Source organism: Balaenoptera musculus, chromosome 7 (genome assembly GCF_009873245.2).
Source record: "Balaenoptera musculus isolate JJ_BM4_2016_0621 chromosome 7, mBalMus1.pri.v3, whole genome shotgun sequence".
Lineage (NCBI taxonomy): Eukaryota > Metazoa > Chordata > Mammalia > Artiodactyla > Balaenopteridae > Balaenoptera > Balaenoptera musculus.
In genome coordinates, this window is record NC_045791.1 from 89,586,672 (window position 1) to 89,613,539 (window position 26,868).

At 35.7% G+C, this 26,868-nt stretch overlaps 1 protein-coding gene across 1 annotated transcript in view; it reads left to right on the forward strand.

Moving 5' to 3' along the window:
* Window positions 1-7,922: 7,922 nt before the first annotated feature.
* SPAG16 (sperm associated antigen 16) overlaps window positions 7,923-26,868 on the forward strand; it is a 905,158-nt gene continuing 886,212 nt past the window's right edge. Inside the window, exons 1-3 of the mRNA XM_036858792.1 lie at window positions 7,923-8,088; window positions 22,454-22,500; window positions 23,339-23,434. Coding sequence (XP_036714687.1) covers window positions 7,962-8,088; window positions 22,454-22,500; window positions 23,339-23,434 — 270 coding nt within the window. The 5' untranslated portion in view covers window positions 7,923-7,961. The remainder of the gene's footprint in view (window positions 8,089-22,453; window positions 22,501-23,338; window positions 23,435-26,868) is intronic.

Here is a 26,868-nt window from a genome sequence, read left to right on the forward strand (position 1 = left end):
TACATGTATAACTAGAGAAACTCCTCAGTATCAGGAGACCGCGATAAACCTTGTAATCTGGCACACTCAGCAAGAATATTAAGTGATGCTTAGAGGCCATGGTGGGTTACAAATGAGAAAAATATAGAAAGACATCATATTTTTAACATGGATAAGCTTGGTGGGAGTGAGCAGATATGGTGGAAGGGTGAGGGGATGGGGAAGGATGATGCAAACAAGAAAGAAATGAAAAAGGCTGTATTTAATATATACATAATCACATATATGTGTATATATGTACATATAAATGCATTTATTTATGATTATATATTTAATTAAAAGCATAAGTTACAAATAGTTTTTTAAGAGGTTATAAACCCTAAAATCTGGCCATTTTCCTCTCTTATTGAAATCCTTTAGTGGCCTCCTATTAATTTTAGGATGATGTCCAAATACCTTGATATGGGCTATAGTCACTTACATATATAATTCCTGCTACACTCTGCATCCTCATGTTTAGTTACATCCATTGATCTACATAAGACATTTCACATATCACAACTGTGCCAAGAATCATGAAGGAAGAAAAGTCACATGTTCACTCATTGATTTGCTAACCTTTAGTCGCATTATAGTTGATTTAGAAAGGTGACCTTGAGAAGCTCTATGTCTTCCCTTCTTACAATTTTGCAGTTTCTTTAATGTTATAAACAATGGTACAAAATGAGCTCTGCTGAATATGCAAATAATTCTAACACTTCTGTTTATTAAAACTGACCAATCACCACAACCTAAGCATTAGCTTTTTAAAATTTAGTGAGGTTTTTTTTTGTTAGTTTGAAGAAGTATACCCATGAATACCAACAATAAGAAAACAAGTTGGGAAATTTTACCAGAAGAAAAATTTAGAATTCTCTCTGAACCTTTAATTGTGTTGCATTTAATCTTAAAAAACATTTAAAAATACAGACTAATTATGAAAACTTTAAATGTTAAATATTTTATGTGTGTAGGAGGAGCTTCCATATAATACTCAACAGTGAATTGGTTGAAGGAATACCAGAGGTAGAAAATGAGAGGAAGAACATTTCCTTGCATGCATATGGTACATTCCTGTGCTTTCCACTCTAGTCAGATTTGGTAAGAACGAACAGAAGATGATTGTTCTCTTTCCCAGCTTGGGTGAAGTGTCAAGGCTTGAAATAAAAGCAGAAAATGCCCTGAAGTCTGCTTAAACAAATTATCATATAGCTATATAGAGAAGTACTATATAGTCACTAAAAAGAATGTGCCATTTCTCTATCTACTGACGTGGGTCAATGTCTGAAATATACTCTTAAGGAAATGTATCATTTTTTATTATTGTGGTATGATTGACATATAACATTATATTAGTTTCAGGTGTACAGTGTAATGATTCAATATTTATTTATACCATGAAATAATCACCATGATAAGTCTAGTTACCATCAGTCTCCATACAAAATTACAAGGTTTTTTCCTTCTGATGAGAGCTTTTTAAGATTTACTCTCGGCAACTTTCAAATATGCACTACAGTACTATTGAATCTAGTCACCATGCTCTACATAACTTTCTCATGACTTATTTATTTTATAACTGAAAGTTTGTACCTCTTGACCCCCTTCATCCATTTCACCCACCCTCCAAACCCTCTCCCCCATGGCAACCACTGTTGTTTTCTCTGTATCATGAGTTTTGCTTTGTTTTGTTTGTTTGTTTTTGTGATGCTCTCCAAGTGAGACTTCCTTCTCTACCTACCCCTTCTTCAACTTCCACCTCCAACCCCTCACTGCTCTCCATGCAATTCCTCTCTCCTTCCAACCACTGCCATTTTTCTTCCCTCTAACTTCACCACTTCTTTTTTTTTAATTTTTTTAACATCTTTATTGAAGTATAATTGCTTTACAATGGTGTGTTAGTTTCTGCTTTAAAACAAAGTGAATCAGTTATACATATACATATGTTCCCATATCTCTTCCCTCTTGCATCTCCCTCCCTCCCACCCTCCCTATCCCACCCCTCTAGGTGGTCACAACCACTTCTTTTTATCTTTCTTTTCTCAGTCTGTAGATGAGGAAGTGCTTGACAAGTGGACAAGATAGAGGAGAGTGCCTTCTAAAATAGGCCATTCAGTTCTTTTCCTATGTGTGAAAGCAAACTGTATTTCTTCCACCTGTGTGGGAAAAAGAAAAGTTCTTTCAGGTCTAAATGCATAAAGGTATGTTATATCAGACAGTTTTAGAAAAACACCCTTGGCAGTAAAATATATCTTCAAATGTATATAAAAAAAAAAAAGATTCTCTATAGAGTCAATATATCAGCTAGGCCTTGTTGAATTGCAAGTGACAGAAAGCCCAACAGAAACTTGCTAAAGGAAAAAGAATTTATGATTCCATATAAGAGAAGGGTCAAGGGATGAGTTTTGTTTAAGGCAACACTAGAATCAAGATTCAAGTAATTTTTTAAAAATAAACTTTTTAAGAATAGTTTTAGGTTTACCAAGGAGTTGCAAAGGTAGTATAGAAAGTCCTCATATAGCCACATCCAGTTTCCCTTATTATTAACATCTTACATTAATATGGTACATTTTTATCACATTATTGAAGAAATATTGATACATTATTATTAGCTAAAGTCCAAACTTTATTCAGATGTTCTTAGTTTTTACCTAATGTCCATATTTCGTTCTAGGATCCCACATTACATTTAATCATCGGCCTCCTTAGGAGCTTCTTGGCTCACACTTTCTCTGTTTTTCATGATGCTGACTGTTTTGTGCAATACCAGTAAGGTATTTTGTAGACTGTTCCTCAGTTGAGATTTATTTCATGTTTTTCTCACGATTAGTCTGGGTTTATGGGTTTCTGAGGTAGTGTTTGTCAGGTTTCTCCACTGTAAATTTATTTTTTTCCCCACTGTCCATATTCTACTCTTTATTTATTATTTTTAGCTGTGTTGGGTCTTCGTTTCTGTGCGAGGGCTTTCTCTAGTTGTGGCAAGTGGGGGCCACTCTTCATTGCGGTGCGCGGGTCTTTCCCTGTCGCGGCCTCTCTTGTTGCGGAGCACGGGCTCCAGACACGCAGGCTCAGCAGCTGTGGCTCACGGGCCTAGTTGCTCCGCGGCATGTGGGATCTTCCCAGCCCAGGGCTCGAACCCGTGTCCCCTGCATTGGCAGGCAGATTCTCAACCACTGCACCACCAGGGAAGCCCCATATTCTACTCTTTAGAAGAAAGTCATCATCATGTGCAGTGCACACTTAAGGAGTGGTGAGTTATACTCCATTCCTTGAATGTGGTGTATCTACATCCATTATTTGGAATTCTCTTCACAGGAGATGTGTCCATTCTCTTCTATTTATTTATTTATTTATTTATGAAATCATTTCTTTACATCAGTATGAAATTATAGATATTTATTTTATACTTTGGGTTATTTTCCAATACTACTTTATTAATTTTTTGCTCAAATTGTTCTAGCTTTGTACATTTTGGGGAGCTCTTTCACTTAGCTCCTTTGTCCCTTGGCTATACCCCATTTTTGTGGGATTTTTAGTTGGGGGGCACTTTTTTACTTTCTGGCACTGTAAGATGCTCCAGTCTTGTCTTGTACATTCCCAGACCGGCCCTATATCCAGCCATTTCTCCATTGGCTCTTCTTTTTATCGGAAAATGGTATTAATAAACCAAGATCTGGGTGGTAGGTCTGATCATTGCTTATGGGGGTGTTTTTGCTTCTAGACCCTATCAGCTGACAGAGCAAGGAAATATATACGTATATACTAGAGGTTCAAGTGACTTTATCTGGACTCAGGTTTTCTGTTTCTTTCACCTCGGTCCTCCACTTTTACTCAAGTCTTAGATAGAAATTTTCTTCATACTTGCAAAGTGACTAGCAACTCTAGAACTTAAATCCCAAGGGATGAAATAAATCTTTTTGCCAGAATTTCCAACAATTTCCCACCATGTCTCATTGGCTCTTCTTGGGTCACATGCCAACTTGGCAGCTGATCACTGTAGCCAAGAGAAATGAAATCTTATTATGCTAAGCTTGGGTCATGTGCTCATCTCTAAAGTCAGAAGATTGATCCTATTTGAACTACATGGGCTAAGAACACAAGAGATATGAATTTGCGAACAGTTGTTAGTGAAAAAAGGGAAAATATAGCTGTATGGCTGACCACAGTCAATTACCACTACTTCTATGAATTCTGGAATTCTAAAACTGGCTACCACTTACTGTGAGCTTTTGAAAGAAAATAAGATAGTTACTTTCATAAAAAGATGCATCAGTATATGGCTTGGGCTCTACTGGTAGCAAATGAACACTCAACTTCTGAAAATTGAATAGTAATTTACTATACCTTTACATATGAGTATTTTCTGCTTTGAAACTAAAAATGTGAAGAGTAAATCCATTGTCAGGTTCTTTTCTGGTTTTGCTTTTAAAAATAATTTCACTTTTACAATAATGGAGCATTTAGTCTGGGAGGAAATAAAAACTTGACTTTTGTGGTTGTTGCTTCATTTTGACTGTCTCCATTGGTTTTCTTTATTTACCTCTTTCAGGAGCATATTCAAAGGGAAATTAGATGGCTTGCTGTTCACTTATCAAAATGTTAAGGCAATTTTCTTTTTCTTTTTACACTTAAAATATTGCAAAATATTTTAAAAAGTAAGGACTATAGAATGGAAGGACTGGGCTTCCCTGGTGGTGCAGTGGTTGGGAGTCTGCCTGCTAATGCAGGGGACACGGGTTCGAGCCCTGGTCTGGGAGGATCCCACGTGCCGCGGAGCGGCTGGGCCCGTGAGCCACGGCTGCTGAGCCTGCGCGTCTGGAGCCTGTGCTCCACAGCGGGAGAGGCCGCGGTGGTGAGAGGCCCGCGCACCGCGATGAAGAGTGGCCCCCGCTCGCCACAGCTGGAGAGAGCCCTCGCACAGAAACGAAGACCCAACACAGCCAAAAATAAATATAAAAATAAATAAATAAATAAGACCCGGTGCAACCAAATAAATAAATAAATATTAAAAAAAAAAAGAAGATTCTATCCCAGGAGACCCATTTAAAAAAAAAAAAAAAAAAAAAAAAAAAAAGAATGGAAGGACTATAGGATAGCATTATAACTGAAACCACTACTGTGATCTGAAGTTTTTGCTTTTTCTTAGTAAGGCTTTCACACTTCTTTTAAATTAAACCAGCAATTAATGGAACAAGAATTCCAATGTAAAAGGATTATTTTCAAATTCATCCATTGCAAAGACATACTGGTTTTAAGATATTAGCAATCACTACAGAAGGTTGCAGCCCAATTTTTATCTGAAGGAAATTATTTGTTCTGTTTGTATTTGTTAAGATTACTTTTGCTTTTATTTAATTGCTTTTAAAAATATTACTCATCCATTGTAGAAATCTAAAGGTTTACAAAGTAAGATATTAAAGACACTACTAATTTGAATTTTTAAATGCACTGCTGCTCTGGTCCTGTGAAATGTGTTTAAATTGGAGGGAAGCCAAAAACATCTTGGGTGACATCTAAATTTGAACGTCATGAAATGGATGTAATCAAATTGGTAGTTCTGAGTTAAAACTTTGGTTATTTGGAACACTTAGAAAATGAGACTTCCAGAATTAAAAAAACATTTTTTTGAGGAGCGGAGTAATGATACTTCTTTAAGTTGTAAGACTTTTTTTTGTTTTAGCTCTTCTGACAATCTTTTCCACTTCTTCTCTGCCTTAAACGGTGGATACTGGTCATAATTTATTTGTTTTCTTATGACTCTTAAGATCTCCTTTTTTGAATTCTGGATATTTCTAAAAATATTTAAGTTTTGTCTTAAAAATTTTTCTATATATGTAAGTTCCTTATAAATATAATATCCAATTCGAGACTGGCATATTCTCTCAATAATTTAAGTAAATTTTATTGACATTTATTGAAAATATTTAATATACTGGACATTTTTTGGGGGGGTAACTTTATTTGCATTTAATAGTGATTTTTAAGCCCTATATCCAATGAAACCATTTTAAAAAGCTCTATGAGGAATGGAAACTTAGATGTCTATTACACTTTTCTTTAAAGAAAATAGCTCAAATTTCTGAATGAGCAAGATTCACTTTTGTAGGTAGAGGCTTTGCTTCTTCATGATCTTCAGTGCTTCTTATATATTTCATTTCATTTAATCTATATTTTAGTAAGGTGGATATTAAAGTCTCTGTTTTAGAGAAGAGGAAACTAAGGCTCGCAGAGCTTAAGTTACTTAAGGTCATACAGAAGTGCCAGGATTCAAACCTATCTGTAGAACATGACATACTACCTCTAAAAAATAAGAGAGCTGTTATAACAGACAAAAAAAAAATCAAAGTATACATTAATTATTCAGAGACACCCACCTCTATGGTTCTCTCGTGTTTCTACATGTCTTGCTGAGTGTGCAAGGCCCTGACACTCCTCACCCAGGCCATATCTCAGGCTTGTGCTTACAGGAAACAACCTTGAGGGATGAGGAAATTCCTCCCTTTGGAAGGAAGAGCAGGCTTACGAGAAAAGCAGAGGATTCCCCAATTTCAGAGTTCCCTGAATTTTCAGCCCCTTATAATTCTTCCTTGCATCTTAATGAGCACTCGGGATATGTTTGATATGAGAAGTCAATGACAAGGAGTAAGTTATTAAAAGAATAAATACTACTAGGAATGAATTCTCTAACTATTACATCTAATTGTGATGCTTGAGTATGCTAAAAAAAAAAATCCCCAAACCAAACCAAACCAAACAATTAAGTACAAATAACAGCTATTTCTTAGTGTCTACCATGTGACTGGTGAGTTCTCAACTCTTTATGTTGTTTTACCTCTTGCAACAATACTTTGAGGTAGGTAATAATATCCCCATTTTAAAAATGAGGAAACTGGGGCCTGGAGGCATTAAGTGGTTTGCCCAAGGTTTCATAGTTAGTAATGGGGAGCCAGGCTCTGAATGCAGCCTCTCTGGTTCCAACATTGAAGCTCTTTATCACCTCATTAGAAGTTGCCACTATGTGTTTTTTGGTAATAAATGGGAATTTTTATAATGAGGTGCTGTTTGGCATCCAATTTTCATCAGAATGTAGGATGAAAAAGAATCCGTAAATAAAAGGGCCCTGTAGATGGTTCTGATACATACACAATATAAACCCGAGGAAGATTCTGTCATAGCAAAAGGACTGCACATGATTGGGCAAATATCATTTATTATACATTATGTTAGGACAATTTGTACCTCAAAATTCTTATGGAAATGGCTTTACTTTGGTAAGAATCAACGTTACAACTACAATTCCAAGTCCCAGAGTATAAAACCAAAGACAAAACAGACGTCCAGATAAATACTTTGAATGAGTACAAGAATGGAATTGACTAGGGTGACCATCCTTGTTCTTTATTGGTAGTTCCCCTGGGCCAATCTCATGATTTCTAGGACTTTTTTTTTTTTTTTTCTCCAGGTACTGAGGATCTTCCTCTTTTCCATTAGTTTTCCCTGGGGACAACTAGGACTCTACACATACCTTAAAATCTGGGGACTGATGATTGGCATGTAAGAACCAACAGAAAGACAATTTAGAGAAGAAAACGAAGTGAAAAACAAATGCTAGGGTCAAAACTGAAGAAAACCAAGCCACCTCGGTAAGAAAAGGTGTGCAAACCAAGTCCACTGCTTCATTTTATCTCGTCCAGTCCAGGAACTGCATCCCGAGGGCTCAGGGTAACTAGGCAACGAGGTTGCCCCGGTAACGTAGGAAGCGAAGAGGACACCCCCATTTAGGGCTCGGGGTAGCCCTTCCTGGCCCGGAGCCAGCGCGGTGGGAGGGGTGAAGGATGCCAGACTCTCGCGAGAGCTGCGTGTGTGTGTTCGTACTCGAGCGTCTTCGCGGTTACCTTGGGACGCGGTGCGGTAGCCAGGGGCAGGCACCCGGAGCGCTTCAGATGGCTACTCAGCGAGGGATACCCTCCTCGGCCCTGCGGGTTTTGGAAGAAGCGTTGGGCATGGGCTCGACGGCTGCCGGGGACACCGCGGAGGCGGTGGCCGCCGAGGGCGCCTACTACCTGGAGCGTATCCTTCCCGAGTAGGCGCGGCACCCAGACGCTGGCCGCGGTAACGGGTGTTGGGGGCGAGGGCGCGGGCTTCCGGCTCTGGGTGCCCTGTGAAGCTTGCGGTCACCCAGCCGGTAGAGACGACTGTTGGACCTCTAGGTGGTTTCAACGCCACCGTGACCCCCTGCTACCTACCCACTGTAATTTTTCGCCTTGTAGTAGTTGTAGGCTGATGTGTTCCTGTTGGAAAAAGTTAGTAGTCACCACTCAGTAAACTTTGCAGTTTTATTTTAAAGTAGCACAACAAATTAATCCAACCCTCCTTTAACTCAGGGGTTTTCTTAAGCCCCCAAACGTTCAGAATGCCGTGAAGATAAATCCGTAGGGCAACATCAGGAGGTTAAGGAAAAGACCGCTACCTCTAGGCTTTAAGGAGAGGAAGGAGGAACCTCAGAATATCCAGCCGGATCCTGTAGATGGTCCAATTGTCCAATGCTTAAGTGATTTGTTTTGGTAACATCTACTTACTGGGTAGTTTCAATTTGGGTTACTTAATGATAAAAATAACCCTCCCCCCCCCGCCTTTAGCAACTAAATGGTAACCTGGTGACCTGACGAGGCTCAGAGATGTTAGGAAGAAACAAGATCAGACAGTGATGAGCGATTATCATTGGAAATAACCAGAAAAATTGAATAGCCATATGTGGATAATTAGGTTCACTATCTCTTGTGTAAAGCTTTTGAGCTCCCCTTCTCTAAATTAATGGTATTGAGGAGAGGGGGAGGGTTCATGAGAAAAAGATAACTACTCCATTCTTCAGGCAGATAGGAGAGAGATGGATAATCTGTTTTATTCTTAAAGGTATCAAGGAAACTGCAAAATCTACCTTATTTTTTTGTCCAAATATAATCCCCCGGGATTTAATTCAAGATTCCAGAGATCCAGCAATGATTCATTTTGTAGGCTTTTAAACTGATTAACCTGTCCTGACTCAGGCCCAGTATACATCCCTGCTACAGGGAGCTTTGAAGAACTTGGTTGAAAAGCTCAAAGAAAATATGTAGTATTTCATTCAGTGCAAACATGATTTTTACAAGAATATGTTCGAATAGTTTGAAATAAATTTGAATGAAATATGTGGGTGCTCTAGTGTCTTAAGTGAGGTTTTATACTCTGTTTTCCTAGCTCTTAACAAGCTGTCTTTTTCAGCAATCTTCCTTTTTAAATTCAAAAACAATTCAACGACTCTTTCAGCGCTAATCTACATCAAAGTATAAAGTTATCCAATGTCCATGCTAGTGATAACCAGGCATCTTATATCTGTCTGCATTAAAATGATTTCTATCACAATAGTTTAATTGTTAACATGAGACAAACATAGTGAGGTAACTTTTTTTGCAACCATCTTTGTGAAATAAGTGGTGAGACTGCAATATAGCACAACTTTCACTAATGAAAATCTGGTTTACTTAATTTGCAGGGAGATCACCGAGTTACAGCTACCAACATATAGCAGTTTGCAAAAAACCTATCTTGCAAAGACTTCTCCAAGTAATCACATTTACAAATATAAGCAACTATAACTTTTCAGGATTTTTTTAATTGAAGTATAACTGACTTACAATATTATATTAGTTTCAGGTGTACAACATAGTGATTCAACATTTTTATACATTATGAAATGATCACCAGTATAAGACTAGTTACTGTAAGTCACCATACAAAGTTATTGCATTATTATTGATTATAATCCCTATGCTATATGTTACAACACCATGATATATTTATTTTATAACTGGGAGATTGTACCTCTTAATTCCTTTCATCTCTTTCACGCAGCCCTCCATCTCCCTCTTCTCTGACATCCATTAGTTTTTTCTCTATATCTATGAAACTGCTTCTGAGCTTGTTTGTTTTTTTTTAAATTCCACATATAAGTGAAATCACACAGTGTTTGTCTTTGACTGTTTTACTTAGCATGATACCGTCAAGGTCCATTCATGTTGTTGCAAATGGCAAGATTTCAGTTTTTTGTTTTATTTATGGCTGAGTAATATTCTATTGTATATATGTGTACCACATTTTCTTTCTCCACTCATCGGTTGATGGACACTTAGGTTACTTCCATATGTTGGCTATTTTAAATAATGCTGCAATAAACATACAGTGCATATATCTTTTCAAATTAGTGTTTTGTTTTCTTTGGATAAGTACCCAGAAGTGGAATTGCTGGATCATATTGTAGTTCTCTTAAATTTTTTGAGGAACCTCTGTACTGTTTTCCATAGTGGCTGCACCAATTTACATTCCCACCAACGGTGCAGGAGGGTTCCCTTTTCTTCAGATCCTCACCAACACTTGTTATTTCTTGGCTTTTGATAATAGCTATGCTGACAGATGTGAGGTAATATCTCACTGTGGTTTTGATTTGCATTTCCCTGATGATTAAAGATGTTGAGAACCTTTTCATGTGTCTGTTGGCCATCTATATATATTCCCTGGAAAAATGTCTATTCAGGTCATCTGCGCATTTTTAATTGGATTGTTGACTTTTTTGATGTTGAATTGTGTGAGTTCTTTATATATTTTGGATATTAACCCCTTATCAGATATATCATTTGTAAATATCTTTTCCCATTCAGTAGATTGCTCTTTCCCTTTTCATTTTGTTGGTTTCTTTTGTTATGCAAAAGCTTTCTAATTTGATGTAGTCTCATTTATTTTTGCTTTTGTTTCTTTTGCCTGAGGCAACAGATCCAAAAAAATCAAAGAGCATACTGCCTATGTTTTCTTCCAGAAGTTTTATGGTTAATGTCTTATATTTAATTCTTTAATCCATTTTGATTTTATTTTTGTATATGGTAAAAGAAAATGGTCCTGTTTCATTCTTTTGCTTGTGGCTGTCTAGTTTTCCTAGCACCATTTATTAAAGAGGCTGTCTTTTCTCCATTGTATATTCTCGCTTCCTTGTAGATTACTTGACCATATAAATAAGAGTTTATTTCTGGGTGTTCTGTTTTGTTCCATTGATCTATGTATCTGTTTTTGTGCTAGTACCTTACAGTTTTGCTTACTATAGCTTTGTAGCATTGTTTGAAGTCAGGGAGTGTGATAACTCCAGCTTTTTTTTATTTCTTAAGATTGTTTTGATATTCAGGGTATTTTGTGTTTCCATGCAAATTTTAAGATTATTTGTTCCAGTTCTGTGAAAAATGCCATTGGTATTTTGATAGGATTTCATTGAATCTGTAGATTGCTTTGAGTAGTATGGATATTTTAACAATATTTTTTCTTCCTATGCATGAGCACAGTATGTTCTTTCATTCATTTGTGTTGCTTCAGTTTTCTTCATCAATATCTTACCGTTTTCAGAGTATAGGTGTTTCATCTCCTTGGTGAAATTTATTCATAGCTATTTTACTCTTTTTGATGCAATTGTAAATGAGATTATTTTCTTTATTTTGCTTTTTGATAGTTTGTTATTAGTGTAGAGAAAGACAACAGATTTCTGTATACTAATTTTGTATCCTGAAACTTTATTGAATTCATTTATAATTTCTAATAATTTTTGATGGAGTCTTTGGAGTTTTCTATAAATAGTATCATGTCTGTAAATAGTGACCGTTTTCTTCCTTTCTGATTTGTGTCTTTTCTTTTTCTTGTTTGATTGCTGTGGCTAGAACTTCCAGTAATATGTTGAATAAAAGTGGTGAGACTTGGAATCCTCATCTTGTTTCTAATCTTAGAGGAAAAGCCTTAAGCTTTTCAACATTGAGTTTGGTGTTAGCTGTGTGTTTGTGATATATGGCATTTATTGTGCTGAGGTGTATTCCCTCTATACCCACTTTATTGAGAGTTTTTATCATAGGTTTATATTGAAATTTGTCAAATGCTTTTTCTGCATCTATTGAGATCATGATGTGATTTTTATATTTTGTTAATGTGGTGTATCACATTGATTGATTTATGGATATTGAACCATCCTTACATTCCTGGAATAAATTCCAGTTGATTATGATGTATGATCCCTTTAAATGTATTGTTGAATTTGGTTTGCTAATATTTTGTTAAGGATTTTTGCATCTATGTTAATCAGGGATATTGGCCTGTACTTTCATTTTTTGTAGTGTCTTTGTCTGGTTTTGGTATCATGATATCCCTGGCCTCATAGAATGAGTTTGGAAGTGTTCCTTCTTCAATTTTTTGGAATTGGTATTAACTTTTTTATAAGTGTTTGGTAAATCACCCTGTGAAGCTGTCTGGTCCTGTACTTTTGTTTGCTGGGAGTTTTTTGATTGCTGATTCAAGTTTTATTATTAATAATCAGTCTGTTCAGATTATCTATTTCTTCCTTATTCAGTCATGGAAGATTATATGTTTCTAGAAATTTGTATATTTCTTCCAGGTTATCTAGTTTGTTGGTATATAATTGTAGTAGTCTATTTTTATTGTATTTCTGTGGTATTGGTTATAACTACGCTTTCATTTCTGATTTTATTTATTTGGGCACTCTTTTTTTTTTGAATAGTCAGGCTGAAGTTTTTTCAATCTTGTTTACTTTTCAAAGAAACAGCTCTTTGTTTCATTGATCTTTTCTATTGTTTTTTTAGTCTCTATTTCATTTATTTCTGTTCTGATCTTTCTCATTTACTTCATTCTACTAATTTTAGGCTTTGTTTGTTCTTCTTTTTCTAGTCCTTTAGGTATAATTTAGGTTGTTTATTTGAGATTTTTCTAGTTTCTTTAGGGCGGCCTGTATCACTAGAAACTTCCCTCTTAGAATTGCTTTTGCTACAGCCCATTGATTTTGGAAGATTGTATTTCTATTTTCATTTGTCTCAAAGTATTTTTTAATTTCCTCTTTGATTTCTTCATTGGCCCATTGGTTGATTAGTAGTGTGTTGTTTAGCCTCCATGTGTTTTTGGGTTTTTTTCCAGTTTTCTTTTTGTTATTGGTATCTAGTTCCATACTGTTGTGGTTGGAAAAGATGCTTTCTATGATTTCACTATTCTTAAATTTATTGAGACTGGCTTTGTGGCCGTACGTGATCTTTCATTGAGAATGTTCCAAGAGCGCTTGAAGATAATGTGTATTCTGCAGGTTTTGGGTGGAATGTACTGTATATTTGTATAAAGTTTATCTGGCCATTAATGTGCCATTTAAGGTCAATGTTTCTTTATTGATTTTTCTATCAGGATGATCTTTCCAGTGATGTTAGTGGTGTGCTAAAGTTCCCTACTATTATTTTACTACTGTCAATTTCTCCCTTTATGTCTGTTATTATTTGCTTTATATATTTAGGTGCTCCTTTGTTGGGTGCCTAAATATTTATGAATGTTATATCCTCTTCTTGGATTGACATCTTTAGAATTATATAATGCCCTTCTTTGTCTTCTGTTACAGTCTTTATTTTAAAGTCTATTTTGTCTGATATGAGTGTTGCTAAGCCAGCTTTCTTTTTTTTTCTTTTTTCTTTTTGCATGGAATATCTTTTTCTATCCCTTCACTTTCAGCCTGTATGTGTCTTTAGATCTGAAGTGAGTCTCTTGTAGGTGACAGCTATACAGCAGTGTACTTGAAAGTTGCTTAAGTTTGAATGCATTGTAAAAGCACTACATTTATACTCCCCCCCATGTTTTATGTTTTCGATGCCATATTTTACATCTTTTTACTTTGTGTATTCCTTAACTGCTTATTGTAGTTATAGTTGACTTAATGACTTTTGTCTTTAACCTTCATACTAGCTTTTTAAATGTCGGATTCACTGCCTTTACTATATATTTGCTTTTACCAGTGAAATTTTTTCTTTTGTATATTTTCTTATTTCTAGTTATGGCCTTTTATTCCACTTAAAGAAGCCCCTTTAACATTTCTTGTAAAACTGGTTTAGTAGTGATGAACTCTTAGTTTTTGCTTGTCTGGGAAATTCATTATCTCTCCTCCAATTCTGAATGATAACCTTGCCAGCTAGAGTATTCTTGGTTGTAAGTTTTTTCTTTTAACATATCATGCCACTCTCTTCTGGCCTGCAAAGTTTCTGCTGAAAGAAATCAGCCTATAGTCTTACAGGGGTTTCCTTGTATGTGACTAGTTGGTTTTTTCTTGCTGCCTTTAAAATTCTCACTTTATCTTTAAATTTTGCCATCTTAGTTATAGTGTGTCTTGGTGTGGCTGTCTCTGGGTTTATCTTGTTTGGAATTCTTTGTGCTTCCTGGACTTAGATATGTTTCCATTTCCAAGTTAGGGAAGTTTTCAATTATTATTTCTTCAAATAGGTTTTCTGACCCATCCTTCTTGCTCTTTTCCTTCTGGAACCCCTATAATATGAATGTTAGCATGCTTGATGTTGGTTTAGAGGTTCCTTAAATTATCCTCATTTTTTAGTTCTTCGTTTATTTTTGCTGTTTAGATTGGGTGATTTCCACTATTCTGTTTTCCAGATTGCTTATGTATTCTTCTGTATCATCCACTGTTGTAATTCCCTATGGTGTGTTTTTCATTTTAGTTATTTTATTCTTCAGCTCTGGTTGGGTCTTTCTTATATTTTCTAACTCTTTATTGAAGTTCTCACTGTGTTCACCCATTCTTTTGAGTTCGGTGAGCATTTTTATGACCATTACTTTGAAGTCTTTATCAGGCAAATTATTTATCTCCGTTTCATTAGTTTTTTTTTTTTTCTGAGGTTTTATCAAGTTCTTTCATATGGAACATACTTATCTGCATCCTCATTTTGTTTTACTTTCTGTGTTTGTTTCTATGAATTAGGCAAAACAGTTATTTTCCCTAGTATTGAAGTCATGGCCTTGTGTAGGAGCATTCCCTCTATAGACTGCATGTGCTGGTTGGCTTTGGTAGGCTGGCTGGAACTGAAGTGGGCATGGGCTGGGAAAGAGGGAGGGTCCTTGGACATGCTCAGTGAGGGCTGCCTTGGCAGGGAAGCTAGAGATGAAGTGGGCACAGGCCAGAGACATGCTGGGGTGGCTTTGGTAGGTCAGCTAGAAGCCAGGCATTATTCAGTCTGCTGCCTATGTGCTGGGACTCAGAGTGAGTGAGTTTGTGCATGAGCCCTTTAAGGGTAGAGTTTTTGTTTCTTGTAAGAGCTCTCTAGCTCTTCTGTATGTAAGCCCCACTGGTTTTCAAAGTCAGACCTTATGGGGGCTCATATTTCTCATGCAGGTCCCCTGGCCTGGGGTTACCAATGTGGGACTTGAACCTCTTGCTCTTTAGCAAGGGCTTCCGTGGTTATGATATCCCCTCTTGCTTGTGGGTCGCCACACTGGGGATGTGGGTGACCAGATCACACCTCTACCCCTCCTACCCGTCTTACTAGTCTTCAGGTCGTTCTCAGAGTTGCTTTAAATGTAGTTGTAGTTTTGGTGTGTCCATGGGAGGAGGTGAGCTCAAGTTCTTCTTACTCTGCCATTTTGATCCCACCCTTCTTTGAGGATTTTATTATCCTCTTTGTGAATTATCTAGTCACTCTGCTTTTCCTCCTTTTCTCTTTTGTTGACTATTTTTGGTTTCAACCAAAGGGTAGTCAGTAGTTACTAAACATTTAACCAATCAGTTTTCCTACATTCAGTCTTCAGGTAAGAGATTTAGTCATGTGAGAGCCTTTAACTCTTAGTTAAATGAAGTTTGAGGATTACTTTTGAATGACAATTATCCCTGTATCCTGAGCTCTCTTAACATGCATTATTAAGAGTTGACTGTGTAGTTTTATTTGACATTGTTTCTTAAGGTGATTATGATAGTTGCTGAAGTGAGACTTTCTTGGGTTTAAAGTCTTTAGTTTTCAGGTAATTTAATTGAGCTATTGCAGTGGATAAATAAAAATTATAATATGCACTAATGAATCAGAAATCTGATCTGTACTTTGCACATATACTTAATCACTTCTAATCCACTACATTTGGTCCCGGACTTCCCTTATTTATGACTGAATAGATGCTCCGAGAACACTAGACAATGAGCTGTTAATATTGAGCAAGGCTTATGAAAGGGCTTGACTCAAATTCTCCAGGAAATCACCCTTTTCTTTGCTCTTAAACATTCAGACATAAAGAACATGTAAAGGTTAGTGTGGTCCGAACCAGAAACATATCCAGGATCCACCATGAGGGTGAGTGGCTTCATTAAGAGAAGCCTTACATTCTTTATGACAGTTTAGAGAATGTGTCCAAGAAATAGAATTATCACCCTTGAAACACCCCTCCCTTGTAACCTCCTAGCTATAGTGGTGCCACCTGTATCTCTTCTGAAGCTCTCCATGATATCACTGCTGTTAATTTTTAAACTTGTATAGGGAGAGATGCAAACTTACACGACATAGTTCTTATCTTACTTAGCTATCTCCAGAACTTTAAGAAATCTAATCATGGAATATATGAATCCTCTAGTGAACTCTTTTTTAGAAAGATATTTGCAGCTTTGTAAAATATAAGGCTAGATTTTAACTATGTGATCTGTAAACGGGCAAGTAGGTATCTCTAGTAATTGTAAAGAAGATTGGTCGTCTTTCGTGAATGAATGCTCTATTAAAAATCAATACAACTTGAGAGAGGTTTTCATTCATAGTAATGATCAGGGGTTGCCTTTTAGTGTGTGGCTGCAGACATTTGGGAGTGCCTATTCCAGCTGAGAGATGCAGGCTGGAATGATTTGTATTAAGAAAGCTAATGCTTAATTGATTTTTTGGCTACTTGTCTAAAGAAAGACCTTATTCAAGGAAGAGTAATGAAATGCATGGACTCCAGGGAAGTAGAGCCCCCAAAGTAGCATTGTTTTTGTTACCTACCTCCCTTTTTGCTGATTCTCTGCTCCCCTAACTGGCTTTTGATTATTATTTTATCTTTCTAGACATTTTAATGCTAAGAATTTGACTTAGATCATGGACATACATTTGCTGACCCCTGAAAAGGTCTTCTTTGGCCCTAACAGCAGTTTGTGAGGGTTGACTGAGTTTAAGCCTGTCCTTTGAGGCTAACCAACTCTGGATGCAGTCCCAAAGTCAACTGTTTCAAAAATGCAAATTAAGGATTCCAGACCCTGAAATATGGTGATCACACTAAACCAATACCCCATCTAAGATGCATGCTTTTCTTCTTAAGTAATATCCTTAGCCAGTATCTCACTGCAGTGGTAATGTTTACTGATAACTTTGTGTAATTAAAACAGAACTTTTGTTATTTTTAGAAGTTATTTTATTTATTGCTTTTAACATTTATTTTTTTTCCTCTAAGATGTTACTTCTCTGGAATATTTATAGTATTAAGTAAGAAGATATTAGTAAAATCCTTAATAATCATTATGTTCTCAAGTAGTGTATTTCTTATTATCACTGGAAAACTGGATTTGCTCATGGGTGCTTAATTGCATCCTACATATATTCAAATAAAAAGGATAGACAATTTGAATGTAGAATGTAGAGGCATGTTACTAAACCTAGAGTGCTGAATTTTACGTGCACAAAAGTCATAGATTATTTGGAGAGAAAAAAATTATATTTTGTTCTGTGTCTTCTAGACTAGGCAGATGTTACTGTGTATATGAATCCAAGATATGGATCTTGAAATGATTCTAATTCAGTAAGTGCGGGTTTCAGGGGTTGAGATTCTGCATCATTAACAGGCTCCCAGGTGCTGCTGGTGTGGCTGATCTAAGGGCTATAATTGGAGTAGCAAGGCTGTAAACAAATATCTTAACCTCTTGCCTTTATGTTTTCAGATAGAGGTGTAATATATAGACCCCATATCTTTGGGTCTCCTGGTTTAGAAGTTGGAAAAACTTACACCACCATCCACTATGAGAACCATGAGTCTTATATGTTGAAAGAAAATTATTTTCCAGGTTCTGAGGCAGAAGATGGGCAACAGCTGTCTTAGGCAGGAGTGGCCCATAAATTTCCACATTTGCCAATTCTATTGAATTGGTAGTGGTTCCGTGGTATGTGGTATTAAGACTTGGTAGGAAAGACTGAAGGAAGCAAACAGCAATGGGAATTTTGACAGCAAGTGTGCCAGTTATTTGCCATCTTTGGTCTATTTTCAGTTAACTTACTTTATTTAAACTGGCTTTCCTAAGAAAGGGAACATGACTGTAATGTTTGGTATTTACAATACATTTCTTTTATTTCAATTTAGTGAGTAAAACGTTGATCATGGAGGATCCAGGCTAGACTTTAGATTGCCTTTGTGTACATTGATTCTGCAGTGATATCAAAGATTACAAAGCAATTTCTGTCTATAGTAGCTTTGGGAAATCATGTAAAATATAATTAGCTTTATGTTTCACTCCAGTTCTTTATAAAGCTGGTGCTACTGGCAGTGATCACTACCTACAGATGCAGTATTGGAGGAGACTAGTGTGTGAGGAACTTTGTATGCTGCTCTCATCTGAAAATTGTTCATTTCTTTCTGCCTGTGGTCCATTTGCACAAACTTGTTTGTGACCCCATCATACCAACTGTCACATCAAACTCTGCTCCATTAGGCCAGCTGAAATGCTTCTCTGAAGCTTCTTGCAGTTGTATCTTCTGTAGTACTGTGGTGGATTTAGGGCTTCCTGGCAGTTTCAGTGTGGGTGTATATTGGCCTGTTTTCTGCCAAGATCTACAAGGTCAGGATCTGGTGCAGATTCTGTTCGTGTAGAAACTACTAGTTCACCGGTGGTGATGAAGTACCAGGGAACTAATTCATAGTATGCAAACTCACAAGTACTACTAAATTCTTTCCAGAGCAAGTGGAGATGTGGAGAATGACCCTTAGTCTGAGACCAGGCCATGACTATAGGATATAGTACCTGGCCTGGAAGGGGGCGGTGCTGTGGACTGTGGGTGCAGGCCAGGGAGAAAAGAGGGCCACAGATAGTACCCTGGGCAAGATCAGACTAGAAAACCAGGCACAAAATTAAGTGTCAAGTCAAGCTCAAGCTCTAGAAAGGCAGGACCAGATCTGAGTGGAATAGTCAGAGTAGAAAAAAATGAATTTTGGAACTGGAGTTCAATGATGTTTTTTGAAGGAAAGCTAGGCAGGTAATGGGAAGGGAGTTTTGTAGGGGCTCAGAGTCAGCTTGGCAAGAAGAAACTGATATTAAGCCAGAATGCCAGTTTATTATTCTGCAGTGGAAAAATAACTTTGTATGAAAATTGTGACCAGCTTAATTGTATGGACATTTCCTGGAGAATAGGATCACCTAAGAGATTAGATTACAGATGAGAAAGTTGCCCAGTAAAAGTAGAATCAAGATTAACGGTTTTATTTTTCAGGCAATTCTTGATGAACTGTGCATTTCTACCCTACCAATATTGCTTCTAAAGCAGTGCTTTCCAACCTTTTTCACACACGATGCTCCATCAGATCCTGCTTCACTCTGTCTTTCTGGCTGTCCCAAGGGCCAAGGGGATCAATATCTGTACAGTCCAAAGTGTTCTCTTTATGAAAACCTAAGAGCGTGATTTCTCTCAGGCTTCAGAATCAGAGATTGCTGTACATTTGCTGAGAAACTCATCTGTTTTCATCGGATGGATACTGAATTGGTATCTGATTACATTTCCCTTTTTACCCTGACTGCTGGGAAGCTTAGCGTCAAACCTGTGGCATATAACAAAGTTCATGAGACCTTACGGCCTGTACTGTACCTTACTTCTACTGTTTCCCTTTCTCCGCTAATTTCCATATTCATTTATTTTCATCTCCGTGTAGCTGTATGCATGTCTGTAAACTGCCACAGAATTGTTTTGGGATTTGTTTGTGCATTTGTCCATGTGTTGCGAGCCGGCTAGCCAGCTAGACAGATGCATGCAAACATACATGCGAAAGTACATTTCCTTCTTTAGTAACGCTGCAACATCACATTTCAACTATGTTGCTTCTGAGAAGGAAGATTTTCTGTTCACATCATATTGTGGGTACTAACAGTATCAGTTAAGGAGGATCCTGGTTCCTGTTTTGGGTATTTGTACTCTTCCTGATGTTTTGTTTGGTTAATCTCTTGCCCTTGGTTTACTGAATCTTTGGGTCTATAGCCCTATAGCTCTTTTATATTTCTCCTTCCTTTAGGGTCTTCAGATTGAGCTGTTTAAAGGATTTGATTTATCTGTTTGTAACATGACACTTGAGAGTTTGGAAAACAAATAGGTGAGAATTCATTACTGAGGATATTGGTAAAAATTGCACATTGCTATTGTGTCACTGTAGAAACAGCATGGTGTAGTTGAAAATTCATGGTATTTATATTTAAGAAACTTGTCTTTGTCACTCATATCTTTGATTTTGGCCAAATCTATTCATCTTCCTGACTTAGTTTCCTTTATTTTTCTTCAGTTTAGAGATGACTGTATCTGTGCCATTCAGTCTCACAGGGTTTTAAGAGCACATATGGTTATGATCCATGCGACGATACTTTTTCAGCTTTATAAAATGGTAGTTATTTTTCTCTTACTCTTTTTTGATTATGGGAAACAGAATATATTATTAGTGATTATACTCCGTTCCCTAGAATATTTTTTTTTGGTAGCAGTATGCAAGTGTTGTTTTATATTTCCAAAGCTTTGAGGACAGATCACTTTTTCCTCTATAGAGCCACGTTCAAGAAACTTTGCTTTGACGTTTCTTCCTCACAATAAATAAGCAGTTGGCTTATTTACAATTATAAACTCTATCCAGATCATTTTAGAATATTAACTTCTTTGTGAAATTTATTATGGTATAAACAGTGATGAAGGATAGCATTACTTTTCTGGAGACTTACAGGCAGGTGACTGCCTACAAAATCAACTTCTAATAGTTGTTTCTCAGAAGGGGACATATTTTTCCATAAAAAGGAGGCTGAACTTCCTGTAGCTGAACCTAAGGAAATTTTATATCATTAAGTGAAAATGTGTCAGAAAAATATAAATCTAGAAAAGGAGGAAGATTCAGAATGTCTTTTATGTATCCATTCATCTTAACACTAGATCATGGGAGACTTAGGAGACTTCTCCACAGGTACTCATCTCTTTCCAGAACAGGGAAAATAACAACAAACACTTGTATAGTATTTATTATAAGCCAGGCACCATTCTAAATGATTTACATATGTTAATTTGTGTTAACAAGAGAGGTAGTATAGCATAGTGAAACCTAAGCTTCTGGGGCTGATTCCCAATTCTGTTAGGTCCTGATTGTGTAACTGTGCATTTGAGTCCTGATCTGTAAAATAGAGATAATAATAGTTCAGCCTCATTGGTAGGATGAGGATGAAATGAGTTAATACATGTAAAACCCTTAGGACAGTGCCTGGCTCCTGTTAAATACTATGTGTGTGTTATCAGTTCTTATTACAAACAACAGAAGTTGTTATACACACTGTCAGGTTACTCTTGCAGGATGGGATGACGGAGAAATTTCTTATAACCAGCAGCAAAATGAAAACTAGGCTAATCTAATCTTTGATTTTCATAACCATTGCTGTGCACTGAAGTGTTTAATTTTATACCTTTTAAACTTGGCCTAATAAAGTCTGTGCATTTGAAAAAAAATGTAAACCTACCAACCAATCAACAAAATAGCATTACTGGCGTGTATTTTGATTTCTTTTAAAATTAGATGTTGTCTTGAAGTTTTCATTTGTAGACTAACTTGTAATTTTTGAAGGTCTTAGAGCAATGCCGTTAGAATTTTTTATTAGAATCATTTCCACTGATATTTTAATGCTGATATATCTTGATAATTTACGAACTGCTGAGTTATGATTATTAAGTAGTTTATATTTGCTTAAACATTAGGCTGCCTTTTCTGAGAAGATAATTTAATTTTAAAATTGAGGTATGTAAGAAAGAGAGTGGAGGTGTAAGTATCTTTTATTGATGAAAACATTGAAATCTATATTTTACTTATATTTAAATCTTAGTGTGCTTTGGTTTTTTCATTCACAATACTTTAAACCAAATAAAGAAGTCACACTGCATTGTGAATGACTCAGAAACTCTGGAAAATCCACTGTGGTTTGAGATGTGTTTGAAAATTGACTGTCATAGTTTTCCTGTCCATCATTTTTCTTATCTCTTTCCAATTTATGTTATGATACCATGTACATTTTTGTAAGCCTTCTTAGAATCAAATTGGGAATCATTAGATAGTAAATAGATTAAAAATATAGTTTTTCATGAGTTTGGGTTGTTTGAATAATAATTTAAAATAACAATTAAGATATTTTGTCTTAAAACATCTATAATTGTAGGCTGTATGAGGAGGAGAAATTTTAAAAAATAGCTTAATTTACATGTATTTACTAACTTGGTGAGATACTTGGATATAATACTGTATTTTAAGGTTATCTCAATTTTTAAATATAATAATTTTATTCCATAATTTTGAGATTCAAACTTAACAGTACATTTAGAGGTCACCATAACTGAAGCATCTGAAGATGATTATGAATATGAAGAGGTAATTTGTTCATTTTACGTATTCTATAAACTCATTACAGTCATTCCTGTGAAATATTCATTTTATTTTTTCTTAAAAATTTTTTTTCTTAAGTGATGCTACTGTTTCAACTGAATTTAGCTAATCAGCTGGTGAGGAGTGAGGTTTGGAAATTCTATTTAAAAATTTAGATTGGTTGACACATCTGGCTCTTTTGATTTTCTTGTTAATTGTCCTTCAGAGTCAGCTTCTCATCACCTGCCTTGTGGATCCACACTATAGTCTGTCGTCTCTGTCCAGCAGGTGTTCCCAATCATCCAGTCTAGGTTTCCCAGATTCCTACTACCTAGCTGGAGCTCAGATCCTATGGTTCCCTGCAACTTAGCAATACTTCAGTCTAATATAGTTACTGTCTCAAACCTTTCCTTTAATTCCTTGTTCCAAGGGAACCTATCATTACATCTGAGACTTGGAAGGCAGAGTCACTCCAAGATGACAGAAGCTGTGAATGAAACTGTGGAAGCAAGCCTGGCATTTGTGGCCTGGGCAAACAGGAGACAGGACAAACACAGAAGATAGGCTTTGTATTACTACTGGTAAAATGGAGATAATATTAATACATACCACATGAAATGAGTTAATAGATGTAACAGGCTTAAAGCTGTGATCTGATAAGGAAGTCAGAGGGCTGCCTACTTGTCAGTTTATTTTTCATAGATCTTCAGAATGACATGGTGTCTTACATAAAGTGTATTTCTTTGGTCCTTTGTTTTGTGAGGAAAATTTATTTCTAAAATGAAATGAGGTATTTTTATATTCCTGCTAACTCTTCCTATCGTTCTCTTTCTCTGTGATTTAGATACCAGATGACAATTATAGCATTCCAGAAGGTGAAGAAGATCTGGCAAAAGCAGTTCAGATGGTCCAAGAACAGGCTACAGATACTCAAATTTTGGTGAGAATTTTGAACACAACCATAGCCTATTGTTTAACAGTGACACGAAGTTTTGAAAGTCATTTAAACTATAAATACTTCACTTACTAGATGCAGCTCTATCACCTGACGTCTTTTTCGCTTCTATTTCTTTATCATCTAACCTTCACTTTTAGTAAGTAGTCATATTTACTTTGCCTCATTTCATCATTTACCACATGGTGGTCACTTTTGCATGACTTTGCAGCAAATGACACTTTCTCTCAGAACTCTCTTTAATCTCAGTGGAGTTTAAACAAGGATTTTCAGCACTTGTGCAGAACTTGGTATTGTATACATATTCTACAGTCTGTTTTGTAAGCATCTGTATTTTTTGTTTTTCATGGAAGTATTTAGATCATAGGAAATGCTTAATATAGTATGCTTTTTTTCTTGTGAGGCTAATGAACTAATTTCACTAGAAAATATGGTAGGGATGCTTTCTGATTATAATACCACCAATTAACAGTACATGGAATGATGGCATTCCTGTAAAATTGCAAGCTCAATTAAAAATTGACAATAATGATGATAGCAAAAATATTTTTAAAATGCTACCAATACTAATTAACACTGAAGTCACACCAATACTAATTAAGAAGGTTGCTTTTCTTCAAAAATGAAACCTTTCCTGTGAAATATGAAGGAAATTGTTATACTCTTATTTAGGTGCAGATTTGGCTTCCTCAGTGCAAAATAGTATGTGATAGACTTCACTCCGTGTTCTGGCCTGTGTCAATCTTTCCATATTTTGCAGATTTCCTCGGTTAAGAAATCTAGTTACTCCTTTCCAAAATACCTGTCCATTAAAAATTGAAAAATGCTGAAGAGGAGGATTTTTTGAATCCAGAATTGATTATATTCTAAGTGGAGGGCTTTAGCTCATAGTAAACTCTATTCTCTAATATATGCTATGGATATAGTTCCTTCTAGGTAGATGTAAAGTGAAGTCTACTATGCAGACTTTATTAGTCTGTTGGATATCTCAATGCAGTAATTTATAGGAAAGTTTTAAAACATAGCATTTGAACGATGAGCAGTGAATAAACATATCAGTTGCATTATATGTATTACTCATCATCTTCCTTCTTGCTTTACATCATTAAGTAAAGAAGGATTAAAAAAATACTTTATGTACCACTCATTTATATTGATTGGTACTTGGTAACATAGATATGCCTAACCCAGTGCTTGGCACATAGTAGGCACTAAATGAATAGCAGTTAAATGAATGGATAAATGAATCATTGAATGAAAAAATTATGACCAAACTGTAATTGCATCTTTGTATGTGGTATCATGCTAGAAGGTGCTTATAAATCCAAAGATAAATCCAAGAAGGGCAATTGGTGAATAAATTCAACGTAGTAGCTGTCATATCTTCTGAACCAAATATCAGTAATTCTTCTCTCATCAGTTTCTCAGAAGCTTTCTTTTATCATAAGCTTGCAAGAGTTAACTTTCTAGATTTATGACATATTTACAGCTTGTTGACTCTTATTTAAGTTTTTATCTGTTTTTTGAGTTCTTTGGAGGAACAGTGCTATGCCGAAAATTCACAAAAGTTTCCCTTAAGCTTTTAAAATTAAATATGAATTCATTTTATGATAAGCATTTCAGTTATGTATTTCTAATTTGGTTTTTGTTTCTATAGTATTTTATCTTCAAAAACTAGCTTTGAGTTGTGCTATGGGCTTTCTGTTTTAAGAATATTTATTGATTATGAAACCCACTTCCTTTTGTTATGATTTTATCACATCTGTTTATGAGCAAGATATATTTTCTTCTATTTTAGAGGATAGTAGTAGTCTCAACTGAACAGGGACTTTTAGAAAATTCATTAAAGACTGCAAGTAAAAAAGGTCATCATTACATTAGGAATGTTGAATATAGTTGAAATTATTGAAAAGTTGAAAGTTGGAATAATGTAAGTAGTTTTATTGGTTAGAAAATTAATAAGGACTATTTATATAAGAGTTGACATTTAAATGAATTTTTATAATTTTCTTTAAACCTTGACAATATATATGAAAAATTTGAGAATTGCTGCATGTTTTATTTCATAAATTTTAAACTTTTTATCCTATAAAATATGTTTCCTTGATAGGTGCAGTGTTTCAGAACTCTGAAATAAAATATAGTTTTATCATATTTAAAGTGATTAATGAAAAAAATTAACGTAGGAAATGTTATTAATCTGTTACAAATGTGTGGTTTGGTTGTACTGTCTACTGTTTCTTGAAACTGAAGTCTTTTTTCTAAATATAAATGTAAGTAGAAATAGGAATACAGGCACACACACACATACACACACATGTTCCTTAGAAATACTTATATGTAATTTTATGAAAAAAAGTCTACTTATATTCAAGCTGGGTTTTCCCCTCTACACTGTGAGCATATTATTACCATTTTGAGGGGTAATTCTTTAGCTGTTTTGGTTCGTGTTTTTTTTGTTTTGCTAATTTTGGAGGTGCAATCTTAAAGGTCCATGTATTGCCATAATAATATAATATTTATAAACTTATAATTTTGATCTTTAAAGATAACAGTAGTGGAGTACCTAAATCATATAACTGTTAAATTTCCTGACATCTTCTCTCCACCTCCTCCTCTAAGAGTATAAGGCATTTCTTTGAAATAGTCAGGTGTTTCTGGAGAAGATGAATTGATAACTGAACAAAACTACTATACTGTTTAACATATTAATCAGTAGTTCTCAAAGAATTGTACTCTAAGATATTTTCCTGTATATTTATTAAGAATTACTATCAAATATTTTCATATTAAAGTTACGTTCTTATAAGAAAAAAGTAGCTCAGGATTAGTAAGTTTGTATTCCTTTCATTTATTTATTTATTTTTAACATCTTTATTGGAGTATAATTGCTTTACAGTGGTGTGTTAGTTTCTGCTTTATAACAGAGTGAATCAGCTATACATATACATATATCCCCATATCTCCTACCTCTTGTGTCTCCCTCCCATCCTCCCTGTCCGACCCCTCTAGGTGGTCACAAAGCACCAAGCTGATCTCCCTGTGCTATGCGGCTGCTTCTCACTAGCTACCTATTTTACATTTGGTACTATATATAAGTCCATGCCACTCTCTCACTTTGTCCCAGCTTATCCTTCCCCATCCCCGTGTCCTCAGGTCCATTCGCTACATCTCCGTCTTTATTCCTGTCCTGCCCCTATGTTCTTCAGAACCATTTTTTTTTTTTTAGATTCCATATATATGTGTTAGCATACGTTATTTGTTTTTTGCTTTCTGACTTACTTCACCCTGTATGACAGACTCTAGGTTCATCCACCTCACTACAAATAACTCAGTTTCGTTTCTTTTTATGGCTGAGTAATATTCCATTGTATATGTGTGCCACATCTTCTTTATCCATTCATCTGTCAGTGGACACT